This window comes from Diadema antillarum, unplaced genomic scaffold, assembly GCF_040938485.1.
Source record: "Diadema antillarum isolate AM-2024a unplaced genomic scaffold, OU_Dant_1.0 seq00001294_RagTag, whole genome shotgun sequence".
Taxonomy (NCBI): domain Eukaryota; kingdom Metazoa; phylum Echinodermata; class Echinoidea; order Diadematoida; family Diadematidae; genus Diadema; species Diadema antillarum.
In genome coordinates, this window is record NW_027272073.1 from 32065 (window position 1) to 58439 (window position 26375).

The 26375-nt window shown below is 38.2% G+C and overlaps 1 protein-coding gene across 1 annotated transcript in view; it reads right to left on the minus strand.

Annotated features, from left to right (window-relative positions):
- Window positions 1–6629: 6629 nt before the first annotated feature.
- LOC139708025 (carbohydrate sulfotransferase 14-like) overlaps window positions 6630–26375 on the minus strand; it is a 33165-nt gene continuing 13419 nt past the window's right edge. Inside the window, exons 3-6 of the mRNA XM_071620014.1 lie at window positions 23144–23283; window positions 21436–21530; window positions 19271–19791; window positions 6630–7014 (exon numbers count right to left, since the gene is read on the minus strand). Coding sequence (XP_071476115.1) covers window positions 6630–7014; window positions 19271–19791; window positions 21436–21530; window positions 23144–23283 — 1141 coding nt within the window. The remainder of the gene's footprint in view (window positions 7015–19270; window positions 19792–21435; window positions 21531–23143; window positions 23284–26375) is intronic.

The following is a 26375-nucleotide window of genomic DNA, read 5'->3' on the forward strand; positions in this document are numbered from 1 at the left end:
TGTTTTGTTTTTCTCTCTCTTTCTCTTTACAAGAGAGGTTGCCTGTGTTTGTTTGTCCGTCTGTTTGTTTGTTTGTTTGTTTGTTTGTTTGTTTATTTATTTATTTGTATAGGACTGTATGTGTTGTGCACCGTTTATGTCCAGCTAATTGCCTTTTGATGTTATTTAGTCTTTTTGTCCACGAGGAGACTGCAAAATACAAGCTTAGCTTTTTAGCATGTCTCCTCCATTTCCTGCATTTTTAGTTTCAATTCAATATTCTCTTGCTTTTTTCATGCGTAGTATTTTTAACTTCACGTATTTTTCTTTGTTACGACATTATATTGATGTTGTGTTATTTTGTGTATGAAAATGTTGTTGGAAATGAAATAAATGAAATGAAAAATGAAATGAAATGAATGAACGAAAAGAAAAGAAAAAACCATACCACCCTCACAGTTATTAGCTGTACCCTTGGGAATACTAGAAACATACACTGTACCTTACTCTTAACACATCGTCTCGTTAGGTCGTCTCTCTCTCGGTTACAGCTCGTTATTCCGAAGGTTTCTTATTCCGAAGGCTCTTTATTCCTAAGATTCGTCATTCCGAAGGTTCATTGTTCCGAATTTCATTTTCGGATTAACCAATCTTCGGAATGAACGAACCTTCGGAATAACGCCACAAATTCTCGGATTAACGAACCCTTTTTCATTTTCGGATTAACGAACCTGTAAGTGTAGGGAATTTGCGTGTTTCGGATTAACGACCCTTCGGAATAACGAACCTTCGGAATAACGAACAGCACCCTCTCTCTCTGCATGTGATCAACTCTGGGCTATTTTTTAATTTCCACATAGGCCTCCGGCGTCCTTGACATGCCCTCTTATCAATAAACTGGTGGTCGGAAAAGGGATCATGTGTGTATGTGTATATGTATTTTGCCCTCAAAATTGTATTTGTTTTTAAGTGTTTCCAGTAAAATTGTACATTATGTAATTTTCCTATTTTCCTCATAATTTGTCATCTACATCCGTATTCATTATTGTTTGTAATGAGTTTTGTTTTTCATTATTTCCTTAAGCACATTACATTCATGTGGAATTGGCGCATTATAAGTATAATAGTAAGTATTGTTGTTATCATTATCATCATCCTCATCATCATTATCATCATCGTACGATTATCATAGTGTTTTCAAATTCACCGTTCTTGCAGAGAGTAGTTGTATTTGTTTTTGTTTTGTTTTGTTTTTCTTATTCATTAGAGAACTGTCCCACTTCGACATAGGGCAATATGTCGATCAATTATTCCAATCATCAATTGTGTAATGTTTGTTCTTGAATACAATACAAATGACATTGGAAAAGTTGAACAGTTACTATTTCGTCTTCTTTTTTTCAGAATTTTTCATTTTCAAATTTTGTGGTGGAATTTACATTACTGTAGCTGAGATAATAAAGTTTCAAGTTATAATTCTTTCTTTATTTCTTTCATGATAGCGCTTAATCCAATCACTTGACGCATCTTTACAAATTCACAAGACGACGGCTCACTATTGGAACTGATTATATCACTTCTGTCTGTATTTGTTTTGTTGTTGTTGATGTTGTTGTTTGTTTGTTTGTTAGTTTGTTTATGCCTTTTAAATAAATGCATTTTAGCGTCAAATCAATAAGCCTAATAATGGTTCCTTTCGATAGGAAATGGCCGGCAAAAACCTACATCACGATGGCAGGATACTGAATCAGATGCAACGTTTGGATAATACAAACCCCATGACAGATACCTCAGGACCAGCATTAAGCATTGATAAAGGGTTTTACCACGACTGATATGTGTACCATTCTTTCTTCTTTTAAAGGTGACACGTAAACACGCTAACAGATTCATGGCAACAGTCTCTTTTCATTCGATCTGCCTGTATGACAAACATTACACAAACTAGGATATTGGTTGAATACATTGTTCTGCGAAACCCATCATCTATAAATTATATTCGATGATTAAAGAGGCTGCGCACGAAGCTGGTCATGACGTGAGCAGCTGTTGAATATTAAACCGAAGTAAGAATTCAAGGGAAAAAAGAAACTGTTCGCAGTAGTAACTTTCGAGAATAATACCAGCAAAGATGTGAAAAACACCGGTACGTTTTTTGCCCTTTCTTTATTATAACTCAAGACCAATACGTTACATTCTACACACATTACAACTATGGATAGGCACCAGTTTGTGTGGGACTGAGGCAAACCCGAAACGGTAGCGAGTAGTGGTACTGTCAGACTATAAAAAGCTTGCCCATGTGACCGCCAGTATTATATAAGCAACATTAGCATATCTATACTCATGATAATTTCTGAAGCCTCTTCCAACAATATACACTTGAACAGTGTGAGACATAGACAACTCAACACTGTTGCCAGTACCTGTCTATGCGATATGCATATACAATGTAGTTGGAAACCGGCGTCCCTTTAACATGTACATCACAGTCTAATCTCCACTTATTTTGACGTATTTATTTTTTTCATATCATTTCATTCCATTTATCAAGTTTTCATACAAATTATATAGTGTTGTATTTGTAACATACATCCTGAGTTTGATAAAAAAGGTATATGATGATGATGATGATGATCTACAGCATTTGTATGGCGCCATATATCTGTTATAGAAACATTCAAAGGCGCAAACTCCTCCAAGACAGCTAGCAATTGAATGTCCGGTGAAAAATGTGAGTTTTGAGTGAGGCTTTGAAGTGATCCAGTTTGTCAATTTAACGGAGGAAAGATGGGAGGGAGTTCCATAGGCGAGGAGCAATAGAGGAAAATGCCCGGTCTCCGTATCCCTTGAGATGTGTGATGGGCACATGGAGATATATATATATATATATATATATATATATATATATATATATATTTGTAATTAATCTATTTATTTATTTATTTATTTATTTATTTATTTATTTATTTATTTATTTATTTATTTATTTATTTATATCGTAATATATATGTAGGCCTGATGTATACATAAATAAATATTATATATACGCACATTATGATATGTATGTGAGTGTGTGTTTGTGTGTTTCGTAATGAGCCAAGGAATAACAACACAAGTTCGCAAGCGTCAACTCCCGGTCAGGTTTCAGGTGTTTATTGTACACGGCAGTCACAGCCACCACCTTTCTGCCATGCCTTATTGTGAACAGATTATCGCCAGTTTTACTGGTAACATTAACAGCGTACAGTACACATCAGGTTGGCAGGTCAATTAGCTGGTCCCTTGAACTGGAGCATTCTTAACACACTATTTTCTCCGGTAACTGTTCAGATTCTCCTTTTACTAAGGCGCCGTGGGAACACACATACTTCCATGGCACATAATAATCATAAACGTAAGTCCTCTTTCTGACTAAGAATGAAGTCCCACGTCCTCGCTTCACTCCAACCAGGAAGGTGGAAGAGTCTCTTCCTCCTGGTCTAACTCCAGAATCTGAAAACTTCCCAAACAGCTACCGATACCTCTATCTTCCCTAGCTGGCCGCTTGCTTGCTGTCCAAAAAGAAACAGACTCACTTCACTTCAAGACCACACATTCTTTTGCAATACTCTGGTGATAATATGAATTAATATGATGTAGCAGATGATTTGAAAATATTAACACTGATATAGATTATTCGCCATGATTGTAGAAAAGGTCCACATGGTTTTATTTTTATGCCTCCGCCACGAAGTGGTGCCGGAGGCATTATGTTTTCGGGTTGTCCGTCCGCGTTCGTTTACGCGATAACTTGAGTAATATTGAACACAATTTTACCAAACTTGGTCCACGTATAAAGTGTGATAGGGCAATTACTTGATTAGATTTTGGATGAAATCGGCCAAAGGCCAAAGGCCAAAGGTCAAAGGTCAAGGTCAAATCATGAAATTGTATCTCTTTACGCGATAACTCAAGACTGGATCAAGCAAATTTCACCAAGCTTTGTCCGAGGATGATGTATGGTATGACAATTACTTGATTAATTTGTGAGTAAAATCGGACAGAGGTCAAAGGTCAAAGATCAAGGTCAAAACCTGAAATTTATCTGTTTACGTGATAACTCAAAACTGGATGAAGCAGCTTTCACCAAACTTGGTCCAAGGATGATGTATGATGGGGCAATTAGTTGAGTAGATTTTAGTGACATTGGCAAGAGGTCAAAGGTCAAAAGGTCAAGGTCAAATGCTAAAAATGTTGCTATTTCCCCCATATCCATGCAATGCCCGAAGGTATTTTCTTGAAACTTAGTGTAGACATGTACTACTGCATAAAGATTCTCCAGAGAGAGTTTCATGTCATAAGGTCAAAGGTCAAAAGGTCAAAGGTTAGGTGAAAATGTTACAATTTCACTTTTCTCGCAAATGGTTCAATGTATCTTCAAGGAACTTGGTACATACGCATGTACTGACTGGCAGGGATTATCTAGGGAATTTAAGGGTCATGGGTCAATAGTCAGTTGGTGATTTCTCTTCTTCTTTCGCACTCTCTTCTCCTTGTTGTTTGTGTGTGTGTGTGTGTGTGTGTGTGTACGCACGCTTGTCCAGGTGCACTTGCGTGCGTGCAGAGTGTGTGTGTGTGAGTGCAACAGCATGTGTTTGATTTTCTTTCGGGGAACCTATATTACTCCCACAAGCATCTGTTTCTATGTAGGTTCCCTCCACACACAATTTTGTTTATCCGTCATGAATGTACCCTTGAGAATGATTTCAATTGATTTTGTGCTATTTAAATGCTATACCATTATGAAGAACTTGCTTCCAAAAGGCGCTAAATCCATCATTTTTCAATGGATTTAGCGCCTGTTGGTTGCAAGCTCTTCATATATACTGAACTTATAACTTATAATTTATGTCTAACTATACATTGTCATGGATGGATAATTGTAAACACAACACTATGATTTGTGTCGAAACTTAATAAATGGAATGAAATGAAATGAAATATCCGTACTCTTCGACATACTGTCGACACCATAGTATCACAAACGTATCAATGCGTGTAGCTGTACTAATGTATTCAACGTGCGTTTCCATTCGAGAAGTATATTTTTTCTTTCCGCTGATGTACATTTAAGAGCAGGAATGATACCTGTGTATGGTAAACATGCCAAAATCTTATATGTACTTAAATTTGGTTCGACTTACATCCATACCGACGGTATGCAAAAGTGTAGTCCTACATAACCAAAGAGGCATATACCAAGAGCGCCAAACCTGCCACTAAAAAGATCAATATATAAATAAAAAATAATACATAAATGAATAAGTAAATAATGAATAACGATGAATAAATAGATAAATAAATAAATAAATCACACCACTATACGTACATATATGTAACCCCTTACTTTTAATCTTTCCATTACTCCCGAGTCAATTTTCTCATGATATGGTTTTAGAGAAGTAAGGAAATAAGATCATTAGAAACAGTCCGTATTACGTAGTATCCAGATCCCTTGAAATAAATTCTAAAACAGACATAGCTATGATGCCAGTGGACAAGCATAAAGTACACATAAATATCAAGGGTGTATAGAATACACATTAAAATCCTTTCTTACCTTGTAATTATTCTGTGGCAAACTTCTATAGGCAGTAAAAGTCAACCTATGGTAGCTGAAAGACTTTATACTTGCCAGAGGGTATACTGCTGTACATAGGACTAGGGGTGCGTTCGAGCGCTCTCCTAAAGCGAACCGTACCGTACAGTACCCGTGCCAGAGGAGCGCTCGAACGCTCCTAAAGTGTACCGTACCGTACTGTACCGAGCCAAAAGTGGACCACTTCCCGATGTCCTCCAAAAGCGTACCAAAAGTTCGCAGTAAAGCATGCGTGTCTCATGCGCATACATCACAATGCAAGGACATCATTCTCTTTGTTCGGGACAGGTGCAAGTAGTTCAAGAGCCAGGTGAATGACATTCTTACTACAAAAATGCTTGACCTCTCAGATGAATGAGGTACGCTTTCTCAAAAGAGCTCTCGAACGCTCCAAAACTTGCATGGTACGGTACGGTACGCTTTAGTTCAGTTCGCTTTGGTTCGCTTTAGAGGGCTCGAACCGGAGGTCTCATGCACTAGGGGAAGCCTGAGGTCTAATATTGGCATAATAGGATAACCGCACTGTCACGGCAGCTCCTGATACGATAATAGAAAAGTCAGAGCAAGTTACATGTACAGCAGAGTTAACCAATCCTTCGATGGAAACGGATCAAAATGATACATCCAAGAAAACTGAGCAAAACATGTCATTTTTTGGCCCGGATAGTCGTTTAAAGCCCGCCGCACACTACACGATTTTGCCCCGATTCACCGGTCTTAAGACCTTAAGACTAGAAGTGTGACGTCACAGTCTTGCCATTTTCTAGTCGTACGACTGGGTCTTAGCGCCACTCGTAGAGATTTGACACGTTGAATTTCTACGTCCTGTCGTAGGCTTTCAGCCATTCACAATGCAGTAAAATGCAAGCGCACGCAGTGCACACTGCGCGCGCTTATGCGCGCGCTTATGGCCTACTCGTAAGGTTCGGTCGTATAGTGTGCGGTGTCCGGTCGTACGACTGGTCTTAAGACTTTAAGACCAGTCTAATCGTGTAGTGTGCGGTGGCCTTCATGCAGATGAGGCGTTTACTCGCATCTTGATACTTGCTGGAATCGGATAGTCGAACAATTCTATATCTGTCGACAAACGTCCGTATAATGACTCCAGCTGTTCTGTAGAAAGCTGCCCATAGTACTGGTCGAGGACAGAGGAGCCGCTACTATTTGTCGGGTTCGAAGAAGCTGGAAATCTGATATCTTCCTTCACGCTCAGTCTGTCGAGGATCATTCTGAAATCTTCCTGGAGCGTTTCAAAATGACCGATGAAATCATACCTTATATCGCACGGCGCACAAAGGCGGAACATTTCTCGCCAGTGTTCTTCTTCTGGAAGACCAAGAGTGTTTCGAGAGTTACCTACATAGTCTACAAAATCACTGAAAGTCACCGTGTCACTGTTAAAGATAATATGAAGTTTTGGTACCTTTACAAAGTTTCCCTGAGATTGCCTTGTCTTAGTTTGTGTTTCAGGTTAAAGTACCTTTCATATAACCAACACAGTGAGACTTACTCGCCCCAAAGTGCTCTCATGTCTTAGTAATCATGCAATAATGGTTTCGGATATTATCGACGCTGTACAACGTCAATAAATACTAACGGCTCGTTCGAATCGTTCGAATCTTTATATAGCTCCCTCAACGATCATTCTGCGTGTAACTCGTGAGAACCGGATCGCCAGCACAGAACTTGTGTAGAGTTCTGTGACCGCCAGTTATCCGGGCAGTGCCGCAGCGCTAACACTCCTCTGAAGCTGTTTGTGCGATGCGGTAATGCGTGCATGCATGCGAGCGGTATGTACAGTGCCGACAATGCGTGATCACAGATTATGGTACATGAGGCGAGGATGTACGACTTGTGTGTACTAGGACTAGTAGTATGGTACACGAAGACGGGTTTGACATAGAGCAGCCATTGCAGGAGGGAAACAAAAACAAATACGAAGACCATAAACAGTGGTCAATCCTGCCGGAGGGGAAAAAAAGACGAGTATAGCTGCGGCAACTTTGAGGCGATCAGATATGCATCAGGATACTTTGTATACTACTAGGCGCTGCGTTTTACTCACCACCGGCCACCCTGGTTAGATCGAGGCTCGCTATGCAGCGAAGCACGGATTATACATACAGATTGTACGCGCACACAACTTGACAACACTGCGGTGGTGAGAAGTGACTTGCTGTGCTGCCAAATAAGACAGTAGTTCCTACATGATATTTTAATGTAGTTAGATATTTTTAATATTGTCTGAATTCATATGTTGGTAAACTCTCGTGATTTTAGAGGCTCCACCACAGTGCTAGACTATCACGCGGACTTGCTTTGAGATAGATGACATCTATCTTGTAAGCAGCCTTAGCATGCCCTGTTCAGCAGTCGATCGTTTTACCAGGGAGGTCGTTTACCGGGGAGACGGGAACTCTCTATTCATTCAGTACTGTACATGAAGGAAGACATCACCTCAACCAGCTCCCAGCCCGACCAGATGCATGCATGAATGCAATACCCGCTCGCGCTGGTTTACGTTTGGAACAGCAACACACACACACGCACACACTCACATACACACACTCACATACACACACAGTACACACACACACACACACACACATACTCACAAGCACACTGACACCAGGGAGTGTTCCAGTCCACCTGTCTTGACACGGGTACAGAAATAGATCGAACGTTTATTGACCTTGAGTCGGGTCAGACTCACAAAAAAAGAGGAAGAAGAAACCACGCCAGAGATGGAGTGATCAGATTGCAGAGAGAGAGAGAGAGAGAGAGGAAGAGGGAAAGACTTTCACAAACCTGCCTCGTTATGACGCAATCGTGGAGAACAGTGCTACAGTCGATCGAGGATGGAATCAGAGCTTGAAGCTCCTTGATGGAATAAAGCCCATCCCATACTCACGACTATAGGACTGACAGAGTTTGGATCCTGAACAAGTCACAGCAGCTTCAGCATAAACGAGTTGTTTTTTGTTTTGTTTTGTTTTTTCAAATCCAAAGTCGGTCAGTCATAGTCGTGAGTCGTATTCCAATAGTGTGCGGCGGGCTTAGGATATGTAGGTCACTCTTTGGCCTTTAGTTCGGCCTGCACTAATTTATTCATTTATTTATTTATTTTTTTTGTATTTCAAAGTTACGTTGGTGTTTTCATTATGCAGATGGTGCATTATAGTAGGCCTATGATAAGTGGCCTATTGGCCCCAAAACATGATTTTAGACTGAAAATAATCCGAGTTACGTGTTTGTTTGTTTTTTTTTTATTTTTACATACAGATTATATTCAGATTGACAGTGTAAATCATTAATCGATTGATTTTCAAGGAAAATGGACTTACCGGATTATTTTTTTCTTTCGAACACGCTCTTCTTCCTTCAGAGAAACACAAAACCTCCACATTCAACTCCAAAGGGAGGAAAATCAAGCTGCGCATACCGAGGTTGAGGTAACATAAGTAAATCCAAGTTCTGTGAGTTTCAGAGGAATATCGCAAGATCTTGTGGGTGGTATACTAGTACTTTAGTAAGCTTCAGTTTGATTGTAGTTATGAACTACCTATTTACGACGCCAGTGTAGCCACGGGTATGAGCATGTCGCTGTAATAATATTGTGCGACACAACAGAAGCCTGCAACATTGTGTGCGACATCCTCGAGAATTGGCGACATGCATGTTCTAACTATATAAGTGTTATCAAATTTGTGAAAAACACGTGTAAAACTTGTGGGACGACAAACTCATATGTTGGCTGAACTCTATTTTATTATTTTTTTTAAAGAATATTTTATTCTCCATCAATGGTATTTCGTTTATGCACCGATACAAGGTACTCCATCATCTCTTTATTGTTTTAGGGGATTTCGTGTTGACAAAGTCGAGTATTTGGCTGCAAAAATTGCGGTGAGCTACCTGTGGTGTATGGCTGGTGCGTGTTCCACGTGTTTATAGGGCATAGTGAAAATTCAAGGGAAAAAAAAAAACCTACAACCCAAACGAATTGAAACAGAACGCGCAGTGGTACGGGGAAAAGACACTGCGTGCGAACATCTTCTTTAAAAAAAAACAAACAAAAAAAACTAGAAATGTCGCTACGGCGACAGGTGTATGCCTCCGCAATAATGCAGGTCTATAGTACAATGTCTTGACAATGTGTGATGACAGTTTCACACAATTGGCAAGATATTAAAATGACAGGTTTGCCACAAATGTGCTGAATGTTCACTTTCCTAGAACTATCAATTGGATGAATGATTAAAACGTCAGAGTGCAGGTATTTGGGGGAACTGATGATTTTTACTGGACTTTTGACCCTTTTATAAGTTTATGCATTGAGTAATTTTCAAGGTATTGAGAAAAAATGTAAATTCTGTATCAAATGGTAAAATAGTATTATCTAAACCTGGCCTTTGACCTTTGACCTCACAGTTCCAAAGAGAATCACTGTTAGGTAGAGCATGCATAAATATGTAAGTTTCATGATAATACCTTGAGTTACTTTTGAGATATGGAGGAAGAAGTGCAATTTAGCACTTTCACTTGACCTTTGACCTTTTGACCTTTGACCTTTTGGCACGAAGCTTCCCGCAGAATATATATTGGGTTATACATGCATACATCAAGTTAAAAAAATCCTTCAGGCATTGCATAAATATAAGAAAAGTAGTGATATTTTGAGGAGTTGACCTTGAACTTTGACCCCTGACCTTTGACCCATGACCCCCAACTTCCCTAGATAATCACTGCCCATCGGTTCATATATATACTAAGTTCCATGAAGATACCTTGAACCATTTGCGAGATATGGAGAAAAACATGAAATTTCAACCTTTTTTCACAAAATAACCTGTGACCTTTGACCTTTGACCCCGTGACCCTAAAATCCAAACAAAGTATCATCCCCCAGGATATACCCTCATACCAAGTTTGATGCAAAACCACCTCACGGTTCTTGAGATATTGACAAAAACAAAACGGGACGGACGTACGGACGGACGTACGGACGGACGGACGCCCCGAAAACAATGCCTCCGGCCACTTCGTTGGCGGAGAAAAGAGAAAAGAGCAAAATCCCACGATAGCAAGGTGCCACAGACTTGGCAAAGAGGGGGGAGGGGGAGGGGGAGGGGGAGGGGGGAGGGCGGGGGGTAAACCACAAATCCGCGCGGTGGCGCATTCCTGTTGAGGTCATAAACAGTCTGGGGCCTGCGGGAATGAAAAGGATGTTTCGAAGCGAGCTCAAGTCGAAGACTCCGGGGAAGACCACTGGCAGGATTGCAATCGTTACCTGATTCTACATTTCTTTCAATCAATTGACGTAAAATAATGTCATTTTTTCTATTTTCTTTATATCTTTCCTGAAATATATCCCACTGCCCTCCAAAGGGGGAAGATTCTCTATCATTATTCTTTCTTTTCTGACGGTGACTCAGAGGTGCTTGATTGTAAAAAGGGAACATCATGTTACTGTTCGTCACTCTGCAAGTTCGTTGTTCTGAGAGAGAAACACTTTCGTTATTTTTATGGTTCCTTGATTCGAACACGGGTGTTCGTTCATCCTGAAAGGAAATACATTTCGTACCACGTATAGGACCTAATTCGTTTTCAGAATAAAAATGTTCGGATTATAACTAACGCCTTCATATTCGGAGCAACAAATGGATCTGGAACAGGAATTTGGGGACCCGGATTGACGAACCTTATACATGACGTGTACTTATCCCCCAAAGTAATGGATACCGTGCAAAGAAATCAACGATGTCAAAAAGGGAGATTAGTTTCCCGCCAATTCCCCCTTCCGTCAATACTAAGGCTCCTACTTCGGAAGTATAGGTCTGTGTCTCGTTGCTCGATAAAGAAAAAGAAAAAGAAATGAACAACGTCAAAATAAACAAGAACAGAATAAACGCATGTTCGCCTATCGTGGGGCATCTATGCAATACTGTTACCTTGGATGATATCCTCACCCTCACCATCGTGTAATTCCTATATAAGAAAGCAATTAATAATTATGTTTTGCACTGGATGTTATGAAAATGTATGTGATCTGGTATCCCGACGTAATGTAAATGATTATGTTACATGAAGAGGGCTGTGAGTGGGTGGTATTCGAATACTGTTTTGTATAATTATGATTTCGTTATGTGTAGATTATGTGCGTATAATAAGAGTTTCATTTTGAATGGAGTTTCAATCAATTTAATTATTCATGTCAAATTGGATTCCTCGGAAGACCATCACGACCATGAATGCCGAGTTGCGAGCAGGGCAATCCATACGTTTACCTTTGGTTATAATACCATGTTATTACAGTTGAAATGTATCATTGTTACCTTGGGACTTTAAGGTGAATCATTTATTAACAGACAATCAAATATCTCCCACTGCCCAAGGGGAAACATATCAAACGAAGAATGACATTCATTTTTGCTTTTAAGATTTCCCCTCCCGTCTGACAATTATTTTCTGAAACATCCACCAGTGCCGGATGTAGAATGTTTATTCCGAAGGTGATATCCGACAATGAAGTACAAAGGCTTGATACTCCGATGAATTAGAATCACAAGCTTACGCAATGCTATTTTACGAAGAACACTCTTCGGATATATGTTGAAGATTAGTGCCTAAACATTACCTATAAACCAAAACAATCGTAGCATATGTATACTAGCTAGGCCTTCTAAATAACCAATAAAACATTTGAACGAATTAATAATTGCCTATAAATAATCGGCAGCACCCCTCAAGTATTTCAAGAAACAACTATATGTCTTGTGCAAAACAATTCCTGCATATTTTTTGAATGTGGCAAGATATAATGCGAACATGAGATTGTGAGTTATAAGAACAATTTCAATATTGAGCTGAGTTCAGCAGATGTCATAAAATATCTTCGGATCTCGTTCATGAGGACATGCCAGCAGAATTTGGGTAAATGAAATGCAGCCATTTCCACTGGAACTAATGGTAGATCAATGTTATTGCCGTATCCTTGGAGTAAAATGTCGCCGGGGCGCGGGACAATTCAGTGTGGTGTCTTCGAAGGAAACATCACCGGAGCAAGTGTTGGTGGTTCAGTCGTCGGCGGAGCAATCATTGTCGACGGAGCAGATGTCGTTGGGGTGATGTTGTGGAGCACATTCTCGCGGAGCGAATTAATGTCAGTGGAGCATAAAGATTGACCTCTCTTTGATACATACATATACTCATGGACACAAAAGAAACATTAGCCAATGGTATAAAGGGTATAGTGGTCGGACATTTCCATCGCCTTGATGTTACCATTTTGCAAAGAATCTACAAATTTTAGTAACATACATTCACCAAAATTAATGTCATACCGTACATTTCTGGATGCTGAAGATAATTAGAAGCTGACCTATTTCACTCAGCGTGACAAAGGTGAAAAGTTTACGTTTTCTCTGTTGTTCCGGATTAAAGAAAAACAAAATAACGTCACCATGATTAATTTCCTATTATGACAATGTGTGGGAAGGGATAATGTGTTATTCACATTTTTTGCGGTACATCAATGATCATTGATGCGACTTGACTTGACATCATCTTGAAGTTCATCAGGACGTGTTTCCAGTGACGTTCATTTACTGGTGCTATATAGGGACAGCATGTCATGTTTTTACGGAGCGTTGTTCAATCTGTTAAAAACAATATAAAAAACATACATAACGATATGTGCACAGGAAATTACAATCCTCTCATAATTTATGACAATAATAATGAGATGTGATGTTTATGGCTTATTTGCAATACATTGCACTCCCGTTACAACGAACACGGTAATAACGAAGCAAAACTTCTGTTCCCAAAATGTTCGTCATTAAAGTCTGTGTTAAAAAAATTCGCTTATAACGAACACGTTTATAGCGAAATTTTCGTTATAACGAAATCTTTTCCGAGCGCCACTGACAAAGAAAAACAAAAGAAATGTGCTCTGTTATAACGAAATGCGGATCGCTTCCGAAAATACGTAGCTGAACAAGCATTTATAGCGTCTCTGCGTGGGCGAATGCTTCACAATACTGCGTTTTCGATCCGTGTGTCACGCACAAGTTTTCGAGGAGAACTTGCATTATTGTTAAACAATCTGACAATAATCTGAAATTGAGTACGGTTCCTTATTACAAAACACAAAGATTCTGATACACCTAAATGTCCGTTAGTTCGGAAATGAAACAGTGTTTGTTCACGAACATTTTGGCGTTATTCCAAAGATTTGTTATTCCGAAAAAAAAAAATGGTTCTTATTACGACGGTGCGTTTGTCCGAAAATGATAGGAATTCCAAACATTCATTAATTGGAACATTAAAAAAAAACAACCTAAAACAACAACAAAACAAAAAAAAAACCCCAAAAACAAACAAACAAACAAAAAACGTTTCGTTAATCCAGAAAATAAAAGGTAAGTCCACTAACAAATCTTAGGAATTGCAAACCTTATAACCGTCTTATAAGAAAACTGAACCTTCGAAATACGTAACCTGTGTCATTTTTTTTTAATTAACAAACCTTCTACGGAATGACAAACTTTATTACATTTTCGGATTAAAAAACCTTCGCAACAACGAACCTTCGGAATAGTGATCCTTTCTCAGTTAGTAAATTACAAACCTTTGGAATGACGAACCTGATCATTTTAATTTCCGATCGACGAACCTTCGGACATTACAAACAACTTTATGCTCTCTTTTAATTGTAATATTCAAACGAAATTTAAAAGGTCCCATTCCATTTTACATAGCTTTCCAGTGTATTCAGCAAACAGAACATCATAATTTATATGCGTGGTTTCCTTGTTTTCGTTTAATATTGTATTTGTTCGGTTATAACGAAACTTCGTTATAACGAAAGAAAACTGCCCCCATGCCCCCTATAGGGTATAGTTAGTTCTCTTTTCTTTTAAAATGTATATCATCAAGGTTCTGCAGTGACCACGGGTATATTATTTTTTGATATTTGTTTTTAGGAAGGAAACAACCCCGTAACGAGGGGGCATTGGTGGCACGAGAAACTGAAAGGGAAAAAATGCATGGGGGAGCCTTTTTTTCCTATTCAGCCGATTAATCCCGAGTGGGGCACCAGAAAGAAATAAAAAAGAAAGGATGCAATATATATATCTTATATATATATATATATATATATATATATATATATATATATACATACCTGATGGCATACATGTAGAGCTGTCCACCGTTGCTTGTTATACCGGTCGAACACGAAGCCACCTCGATCACTACTGATTATAGCTTACTATAACACGAAGCCCCCTCGATCTCCATTGGGATTGTGTTATGTGAAAGAGATTGCATAAGATTATGCTCTTGTCATGACATTTGTCATCATGAAAAAAGGGAAAAGACGGTCGCACAATCACAGATGGAAGAGGTCTTTGATTTGCTTTGTTGTTGTTGTTGTTGACAAAATTGTCTCACAGAATCACCTGATAAGCAAACAAACCAGTCCTCTTCACATTAATTTTTTTCTGCCAATTCTCTCCACAAAATTGGCCGCTAAGCAAAAACAACAACAACAAAAAATGATAATAATACAAACAGAACCAGCACATGACTGTGGTAATCAATTCCATCAAATCACCTGCCCAAACAACAAGCAAACATGTTATACATAAAACGCATATTAGGCCCTACTAATTGTAAAAACAAACAGTCAGTAAAACAACTAGAAAACATAACATTTCGGAATACGTCTTTCTTGGTCAATCAGGCCTGCGCATACTACGCTACGAAAAAAAAAAAAATAAGAAAAAAATGTCCGGCATAAAATGCTACATGCCAAGCGTCAATATCCATGATAGGCCTATGCCTACTCTGATGGCAACGTTGACCATGTAGATAATCGTCATTAACAATCGGATTTTCTATATTATGTTAGTTAGCGATTTTTTTTTCTTTTTGACTAGACAGCCCATTCATTGTCAGAATGAGCAAAAGAAAAAAAAAGGCTGTGAAGACTTTTTTTAAAAATAATTTCTTTCATTTTTTTGTTTAAATCTTGACCTGACAGCACATATGTCGAGAGAAGTGTTTTTCTTCGATAAGCATATAAACATGGCAATTGAACATTATTCTAGAAGAACGCTACATGTATACCATCTTGCATGCAGCACAGTTCCATTACACACTCTTTGACTGCACACAGTACACAGGTACCACGTGAATGGAGCAATGAAGCAAAAACAAACAAAAACGAAAACAAAAACCCTAAAACAATAATAATCTAAACAGGATTAGCATTTCTGTACAATCTGTCGACAAATCATCTGCTCAAACAAAAAACATTGTCGCGTTCTGCACAAAACGCATATAGGCCCTACTAAATCTGTAAAACAACAACAACAAAATAAATAACCCGAACCTTTCGGAATCCATATAATTCTTTGACACTCAGACCTATGCTATTTACGCTAAGAAAAAATGGACAAATGGAAAAATGTCAAGCATAAATGCTACGTTGCAACTGATATACGTCGATGTAGGGCAATTTGTCAATCAGCTGCAATGAAAACATCTCGACGGAAGAATTTCATGAATTTGAATAAAATTAATGCTTCGTGCCAAGCGTCGTGTACTGCACCAACTCTGGCAACGTATAGTGTATAGACGATCATCAGTAACAACCGAGCTGGGTTTGTTTTTGTTGTTGTTGGTTTGTTGTTAATGTTTTAGTTAGGTTTAGTCGGCGATTGTTTTCTTTTTTTACTTGACAGCTGATTTATCGACATAATCGGCCAAAAAAAGGAAAAAAAGTGCAGACAATTTTTGATTTCAAACAACAAAACCCAAAATAATATTAATAGTAATCAAAACAGGATTAGTGGTCATCAATATTATTCTGTCAACAGATCGCCTGACAAAACAAAACAAAACAAAACAAAAACACAATTAAACACGTCTTCCATAAAACGCATATAGGCCCAACTAATTTGAAAAACAATCAGTAAAAGTACGCTGAGAAAAAAAGAAGAAGAAAAGGAATGAAATTAAGAAAGAAATGCTCAGCATATACAGGCTGAAGCGTCAACTATGGCAACGTTGACCGTGTGTAGATCATCAAGCTGTTTTTACTTCTGTAGGTTTAGTTGACGATATTTAGTGCATTTTTTTTTATTGGACAGCTCATTTAGGCTATGGACAGAGTTGGCAAAAACGATGCAAAGATTGTTATTGATTTTTTGATTTGGCTTGTCAGCACTTACGGCGAGAGAATTGCTTTTCTTTCATCATAAATGATATAGTGTAAAAACCATGGCAAATTGAACAAGACCCTGTCGCCATTACACGCCGGCCGCAGTAACTACGCACAGAACACAGGTAGGCCCTTCCATGCTGGACAAACAAATCAAAAAACAAAAAAAAAACAAAACCCTAAAACGACAACAACACAAACAGGATTAGCAAATTTGGTTGTCAGTTCTCTCGACAAATCACCTGACCAACAACAAACATGTCCTACAATCGCAAAACGTATCTCAATAGGCCCCACTAATTTGAAAATTACAAACAATCAGTAAAAAAAAAAAAAAAACAGAAAAAAAGCAAAACAAAAATCCTTTCGATTTCGGATTATGTCTTTCTCTGACAATCAGGCCTATGCAACTAAAAAAATAAATAAAAAAATTAAGATTAGAAATGAACAGCATGTGGTACGTGCGGAAGCGTCAACATCTACCGACTGCATGGCAACTTTGGCTGTGTAGATGATCATCAGTAATAAATACATGAGAGCTGTTGTTCTTTCTTAGGTTTACTTGGCATTTTTTCTTTACTTGATTGTGTGATCATGTATCGTCACTAACAAAAGGATCGTTTCCCTCATTTCAGTCTTGTTTTGCAGATGTGCCTTTTTCAGACAGAAATGTCTTTGAATAGATACAGATGATGAGGAGCAGCAATACCTGAGATCATGAGAAATTTTGTGTCAATCATGCACGGCCACCTGTAGGCCTATTATACATCTCAAAAGCGTCTCAAAGACAGTTTTAGCATGCTTTAGGGTACTGCTTTGATCCCATGATTGTCACCGCAAGCAAGCCGGGAGAAGAACAAGATGGAGATTCGATAAATCTAAAACTATATGCGCAGAAGAAAATAACGCAGAAAAATCAAATGAAGTGAATGTGCAGTCTTGAGGTGTATGTTAGGAAATCATACCTCAAAGCAAACACTTTCGCTAGGGAAAAGCAGGCAGTTTTTAAAAGAAATGATGGAAGAATGATTGTCACTTGTGATCTCAATATTTCACTTTTCCGTAGCATATTCCAGAGCACAAAAAAAAAAGAAGGAAAAAAAAAGGATCGGTAATCGTAGAGGACAGGTATATCCTGTAGGGAAGGTATTATGCGTGTGCAAAAATGTGTACGATGAATGTCCTTGTACTAGTAGGCCTATATTAGGTCCATGGCCTGTCAACAAATCACCCGACGAACAACAAACATGTCCTTCACAAAACGTACAGGCCCACTATTGTTTACTCTCTTTTTTTTTTTTTACTTGGAAGCTCATTTATCGACAGAATAACAAAAACAAGAAAAATGGGAGGGCTACCTTTGATTGTTTGTTTCAGTTATTTTATCTGTTCTTGTCAACACATAATATGGCGAGAGAATCTTATTGTTTATTATAGCATGAAAACATGGCAAATGAACATGCATTTCGGACCGCCTCTATATAGATCTGCAGAACAGTCCACTAACACGCAGCTCGCAGCTGGTCGTATGAATACTAACAGTACCCAAGTACATAATACGTGTAATACGGTAGTAGCTTGCAACGGGGCGAACGAACGAAGCCAGCTCGCTTGCCATGGCCACGCATGTACCATCCACTAGTACAGTGATTGGCATCGTCATAGCGAACGGAAGCCAGTACGATATCGCCACGGACTACATTGTTCAGTGGACTGAATCCACTCTTTGGTGGAAGCATGACTAGCAAAGAGTATCGACTTTTTGGTGGAAGCAGGGAGGTCTCACCTCCCTGGTGGAAGGCAAAGAGTGGGGAAAGCGCGTGGGGCATGTGTACAATATGGGTACTAGATAGCATGCTCATGGCCACCCACATGCACAGTATACGGTTGGCCCATCCATGCCCCCATGATACGTACACACAACATACACCGCACAGCAGGGGTATCGTTCGATCGTACACTACTGGACGTCGGACATAAAACGCACACAGTGGCTATACACACAATGTACGCAGTTGTCGACAGCTTGCTCTGCTATAAACGGATCGCGGATCGTAGCCTCTGGGATGCGGTCGCGCTTGTGTACAGTACACTTCAGTAGTATATCACAGAGCTCTCTCAAGACTTCTGTAAGTAGTATAGTATCAGTAGTATCCGAAAACCGACTTTCTTCTCGGGACCGCAAGGGGGCGTTGTGAATCATGCGCTCGAGACCAAATCCTTCCGTTTAAACGAGCCGTTATTTTGCGAGAGTCACTACTGCAGTTCTCATCTAAATTGACGTTCTAGTAATCAAACATGAGTTATAATGCTCCCTAAGCATCATACTGACTAGCAGTTATATCCTGATACTTTGAATCATGGTTTCACTCGGTGAAATGCACCTTAACAGGAACTCCATTTTATTTTTAACATCAGACGAATTTGAGAGTATTTTTTTATTTTGTTGGAATGGCTTCCTCTTTGACCGAGATATCAATGACGCAAATTTCTTTTTCATAGGAAGGTTTTCAACTGCAGGAAATTGAAATTTATCTCGATACGCAGACAAGATTCGGGCGAAAGGTTCTCGAACAAATAAAAACGTGGTGTAGTTTCGCAGCCTTTTTTTAGCCCCTTCTACATCTAACCTGCGCAGTGTAAGTAATTGTTTCTCAGCAAGTAGATGAACATTGTTATGGCTGATGGATTCAGTTGAATTTATTACCCCTCTTAGAAGCAGGAAAAGCCGCTTCCAACCAGTACAACCAACTTTAGGGACATAGCAAAAAAGTGTCTTTAATTCATCGAGCACGAAGATATGATCCATACGTGACAGCGACTGTTTGTTAAGACTATTAGTCTCGAAAGTAGTGTTCGTATAACCAAGACGTGTGCATGTCTCACGTAGATGTGTAATTCGTCGATACTGACGGTCCAGAATAGAATCCGATGGAGACATCTGCATATCAAATAAAACAAAATAAATTTTATTAAGATGACTGAACTGACACAGGGAAAACCGTAATAGGCATAAGGGGTTTCGCGTCACTGTTAACATCGGACGAATTTGATTTTTTTTTTCATTTTGTTTGAATCGCTTCCTCTTTGACCTAGATATCAATGACGCAAATCTATTTTTTCCTATTGAGGCTTTCAACTGAAGGAAATTGGAATTTATCTCGATACGCAGACAAGATTCGGGTGAAATGTTCTCAAACAAATAAAAAAAAAAACCCTTGGTGTAGTTTTGCAGCCTTTTTTAGCCCCTTCTACATCAGTGTAATTGCTTCATGAGTTCAACATCAAAAGAAAGATAGGCCTCTCTTTGCAGAACTCAGTATCCATAAGTCATGCATGACTGAGGTAGAACAATGGAAAGTGGTGCTACCAAGTGGTACCACCATAGTGGTGAGTTTTCCAGACTTTTACCGCTATCTTTTCGAAAACGAAATTCATAACAAAATCCATACTTCCTTCTTTCATAATCTCTTGAGACCTTAAGAGTTAAGCATGAATGACGCAGGCTCAAGAAAGAGTTTCATAAAATTATGCTTTATTTCTACTCATTTGACGGATTTTTGAAAAACAAGCATTCAGCTTTCCCGACTTAGCACTAGACAATGGGCTCAGTATCTGCGCGAGTGAATTCCCTTTTACCCCCCCCCCCCCCCATGTGTGTGTAAAAGCATGGAAGCATGAAGGCCATTCTAATCTGCCAAGTCGCGAGAGCTAGTAAAATGGTTTCTCATTTAAAGGCATTATTTACCATTTGCATATGAAACAAAAAAAAACAGCTTTTGAGCTTCAAAATAGTTCTGAAATGTGAGTCAGGGATAGAAACAACCTGTGTAAAAAAAAAAAGTTAATCAGTATAATCAATGTTAAGTATTGTAAAATATAAAAAATGGAAACAATGTCAGTTATGATACCTTTATTTCTAGACTATTTCAAAACCGTCTACTGTACGGTTTAGTGATAAAGATAGTGATATCTCCCTGTATTTTAGGCTTTATTGCAAAATCTTTTTATGGTGTAGGATGTTTTGTGATACAACTGACACTGACTGACAATGCATCAAATGTGGTAACTCGAACATTCTTCAAATCACTGCTCCTAAAGGTAAACAAGTACCTTTAACTGTCCATCACTCCGTATCAAATTGGAGCATATTTTTGAATTAAGTTTTCTATAGCAGACGTTTATTTTCACGAATAAGCTGTCATATGGAAGGAAAAATTGCGAGTGTTAAGGCTATAAGTTTCATTTTTTGCAACAACAGAAAAAGGTAGCCAAATAAAAAGGTCTGAAAAACTCACTCTAAGTTCCGATTTGCGCGTGCAGTTTTCAGTTGTTAGTTTCTTCACTTTTAATTTGTCTCCCTCTACAAATGAAATTTATTAAGATCGCAACTGCTGATCTATGAATTAACAAACATGTGCGGGAGGGGGGGGGGGGGGGGAGGAACCAGTAGGACAAATTTTGATTTGTAGAGGGAGACAAATTGAAGAAACTCACACCTGAATCTTCACCCCCTACATATCTTACCATTGAACATAGGACAATGCTTAAATTAGTACAAAAGTTGTATAGAAGAAACTGTTACCGCATCTGATGAATTCTCCCGTTCAGTCTGTTCATCCGATTCACCGTTCATCCCATCAGGTACTCCAAACCTAACCACGACATGATTGTTGGAATCTGCAAATCAAACATTAAAACACATAAGTATATCACAGTATTTTAGCATTATGAAAGTGAAATAAATTACTCGTTTTCCATCTACCCAAACCCCAAAGCAGCACAAACGCGATTTTATTGTATTTTGCGCTTGGTGTTACTTTTTTTTTCCGTATCACTGTCACCGATCAAATGATTCGGTCACGTTCACTTACATAAACAAATTGTATACACACAAAAAAAAAAAATAGATCGAACAGATGTATTGTATTCACCATTCCTTAATCACATATTCAATTTGAAGTTTTGAAAAAAAAAAAAGAACTTCCCCATTAAGGTATTTTGTCGTCGACGTACACAGAATAAATACAATGTAGATCATGTAGGTGAAGAGTGTCTTGCAACGGACTAAGTGTACTTGGTGGCCCCTGACACAATTTGGAAGCAGAATTTAGTTCCAGACAAACAAGTGCACAAAATGTCAGCCAAACTTCGGGATCTTTGGATCGACAATTTTGGCTGCCAGTGTGACCGCATGACAAAAGATCGGGAAGACTTCGCGATCTTAAACTTTTCGATCTTTTGCCAGTCTGACCGCACCTAATTGTGGTCGGAGAAATGACTGAGTGAATTTGACTATTTTATACACGGTGCCTGTGTAATGACGAACTGTCTTAAATCGAATACTTAATTCAATCAAATCTCAGTTTACTTTGAAATTTCTCAATGTTAATATGTATATATATATATATATATATATATATATTGCAAAATAAAATAGTGCATGATATCCAGCTAGGAGACATAATAGAATATTGCAAACATATAGAACATAGTGGTCGTTCTATGAAAGTTGGAATCTGAGAATTAGTGCTAAAGAAATATAATTGAATCTACTTAGAAGCAAACTGGCTTGTCGAGGGTAGGTCCTAGTATTAAAATCGAGTGTATGAAGATGAGAAGAACGAGTACAACAAATATGAAAGCTGTGTTAAGCAAATGACGGGTGACATTACATTTAGAAGAAGAGGTTATTGTCATGTGGTTCGCCGACGTAACAAATGAATAAGAAGTCCGACATTGATTATGGCAACTGAGTATGCAAATATCATGTGTTACTAGCATGTAGAGTATAAGTAGGAGTAACTAGAAACGGATCGTTATAATATGGACAGTGTCCCCCCCCCCCCCCCCCTTTTCAGTTCAAGCTATGAATGAATGTAATAGGATGCGATGTGTTGTTTGTTTGTTTGTTTTTATATGTAAAAGAGGTAATCTCCTCTGAGCCGATTCTTAACAACCTCGGCGCCCTCATAGCCGACGCCATCATTGAGCAAGTTATTATCTACCAGGCTCTCAACCATGATATAGCTGCAAAAGAGAACGAAGGATCTGCACTCAAGAAAAAGGTGAAAAATCTTCTGGAGAAATCCCTTGCTGATGTGCCAAACATGCAGGAAGAGCAGGAATAGTACATCAGGCTAAAGTCACTTAGGACCTACGGAATCAAATGAGAAAACAGATGTAGTAGTTCATGGTGTTGTGAAAGAGCACCTCGACATCGAGCTTGGCTCGTCAGATATTGCACGGAGTCACAGGATCACAACGAAGTCGAGACCGGGAGCGAGATCTACTGAAGCTCCCAAACCACTCATTGTCAAGTTCAACACTTACAACACCAACCGAGCAGTGTTCGACGCCAAGGCCAGACTTCTTGGTACAAGAATCTTCATCCAAGAAGACCTGACTCAACATCGACGGGAACTGATCAACGCTGCCAAGCAGAAATCAAAAGGGAAGAGAGTTTGGACAAACGATGGGAAAATCACGGCGTTGCTGTCTTTTCCTGGATCACACCTTAGGTCGTTTGCTATTTGTTATATACGTCAACGACCTAGCGGAATACCGTAATGAATGCAACGGGTCTTTGTATGCTGACGACACTTGTATGTAAACTGCACATAAGTATGCTGAATCTGTGGTCGATACTCTTAACAAGGATTTGGGAGAAGTAAATCACTGGCTAAAAGAGAATAAACTTGTACTTGATGTAAATAAATGTGGGTGTTTATTACTTGGTACCAAAAAAAAAACGACTTAAAAGTGTAAAGCATTTTAATGTGCATATTGAATCACGTAAAATTAAACGAGTAACACATATCACATATCTTGGCGTTATTATTGAGGAACATGTAAATTGGGATCACCATATTGGAAAATCACCAAAGGAAGTAATAAGCAGAATATATTTATTGAAACGGATACGACATTATCGAACACAACAGACAGCATTGACATACTTTAGGAGTATGATACAAGGAAGATTTGATTACCGTGATATGGTGTGGTCAAATTGCAGTAAAATATTAATTCATAAATTCAGGAACTGCGTACCTTTCTGAAAGTTAATTGGAGGTATCCAACACAATTAATATAATTATGATCAATTAAGTATTTTTGATATTGAAATAAGACAGAGACACAGAATGTTACATGCCATGAAAAAAATTGCTCATAGGGTTTATCCCCAAAGTCTGTTTGAGTTGATTCCATAAACAATTTTTCTTTTCTTTTCAGATGCAACATGTTAAAATTTGACTTATGCAGATTTTCAACTAATTCTTGACGTAGAAGTTTACAATACAGGGGATGTAGAGTGTGGAATAATTTTCCAGATAATATCAAGATTATGAGTTTTGATGATTTCAGGTTTCATTTAAAACAGCAGCAGTTGTAGTTTGATATTCACTGTATTATATATCATATCAAATCATATCATTATCATAAAAGTTTCCTATTGTACTAAGCGATGTGTATCATTGAGATTTGCTTTATGTCAATCTCTCGTCAATGTCTGTATTTTTTTCATGTGCTGTTATATGTAGATAATATTTTCTTTTCTCTCTGTTGTTGTGTTTTCTCTCTTTTTTTTCTTATTATTTTACGCTAAATTTGCTGAATATATGTTTTTGTTCTGTTATATTGTATACATGCACGGATTTGCAGAATAACAGCCTATGGCTGAGCAAGCTCGCCTTGTATTACCGTGTTGAAATGATATGAAAATGAATAAAATATATATCCTAGTATGCTTAACTTGATTGAGAGGGGGCTTCATGTTTCCAACAGTTTTGATGGTGATTTCTTAAGATAGTAATAAACCTCTCATGAAATATAAAAAATATATAATTCTAAGAGGAATGCAAAGTTTATTTGATGGAGATAGGTTTTGAAAGGGCTGAGATATCGAAAGCCAAGCGATCCTGATTGTAAAGATGGGACCCACCTTTTGTTAATAGGATTGCTTTGTTTTATTTTGTTTTGTAGATGTCTCAGCCATTTCCAAACTAATTTTCATCATATAAACTTTGAATTCCTCTTAGAAAATAGTATGCTTCTTAATATTTCATATAGTGGTATCTGAGTATCTCGCAAAAACTTTAAAGGTGAATCCTCACCCTAACCAATACTGTACCATCCCTTTAACACAGTTCATTCAGGTGTAGATGAAGTTCAAATCTAACCCTCAACCCTGCAAACTCGTTGAATGGGCACATCTCAGAATTCTAGCCCTTTCGTGTGACAGGCTCGAATTTTTGAAGTCAGTAAGCAAATGCAGCATATATTGAACTTCACGAAAATTACCATAGGGGGCGGGGGGAGGCGTTTTCTTCTTAGTGACTGTAAAAAAAAAATGTAACAGAAAATGATTAACACATGACCATCATATTTTCATTGTTTTGGATAGAACCTTATATGCCTGTCTTCTCTTTCGAACCTGATAGGTATTAGGGACCACATCATAGACCGGCCATCCATAATTGAAATGATGCGCCAAAAAAAAAAAAAAAAAAAAATGTTTGACATATCAGTGATAACTTAAGTAACCTTGAAGGGTTAGTGACACTGAAATAACTATCTGAATAACATCCCCTGAACCTTACTACTCTTAGAAAAGGGTTATCATGCATGACTGTGTACCTTCTTATCTTAAACATAAAAACATATATTTCAATGTAACTCGTGAGCCAGCCATTACTTTCCTCCATCTCACCCCCCCCCCCTCCGTCCTCTTAAAAAAAGAGTGAGGAAACTGCGTGCTTTCTTCAAGTTGTGTAGCTCTTTTATTAAACGCTTGTGCGATTTCAAAAAATAATAATACAAGCACCAAAGAAAGCAATTTCGTGGATAACAGTGTTGTGTTTTTTTTTCCAAATCGTATCATTTTACAATGTCATGTCTGTTGCAAAAAGGTAAATACATCGTTTTCCACTAGAAATATATCTTTTCAGCCTTTTGAAGGTTGCCGTCAATTCAATTCAATTCAATTCATTTATTTTCATTCTTCTTTTTTTTTTCTTTCAACAAAAACATAACACAATATAAATCAGGTATTATACATCATAAACAAAAAACATTTGCCTTTGCAATAAATAAATAATATCGATAAACATAAGAGCGCATACTGGCAAAAAAAAATAATACAAAGTCATGCTTCAGTTGAAAAAAAAGGAGAAAAGAATAGAGAGATCCACTAAAAAGCAAAGCTTGTAAATTGTGAACCACTCATAAAACTTATGAATTACTTATTTACAAACACTTGTGACAAATATGATATACGACAGGACGGGACAAAACACTTCTTCCGTGACCGTAGGCAAGCCATACAATTTATAACCCCTTTCTGAATAGAATGGAATGATAGATAGATAATGTGACTGAAAATGAAAATGTAGAAGAATGATGGAGAAAGTAAGGGAAAGATTTAGAATAGAAGAGAAGGACGGAGGATGAAGAGAAGGAGAAAGAATGGAAGGGAAGAATTGAAATGGAAATTGAAATTAGAAAGGAGAATGGAGAATGAAG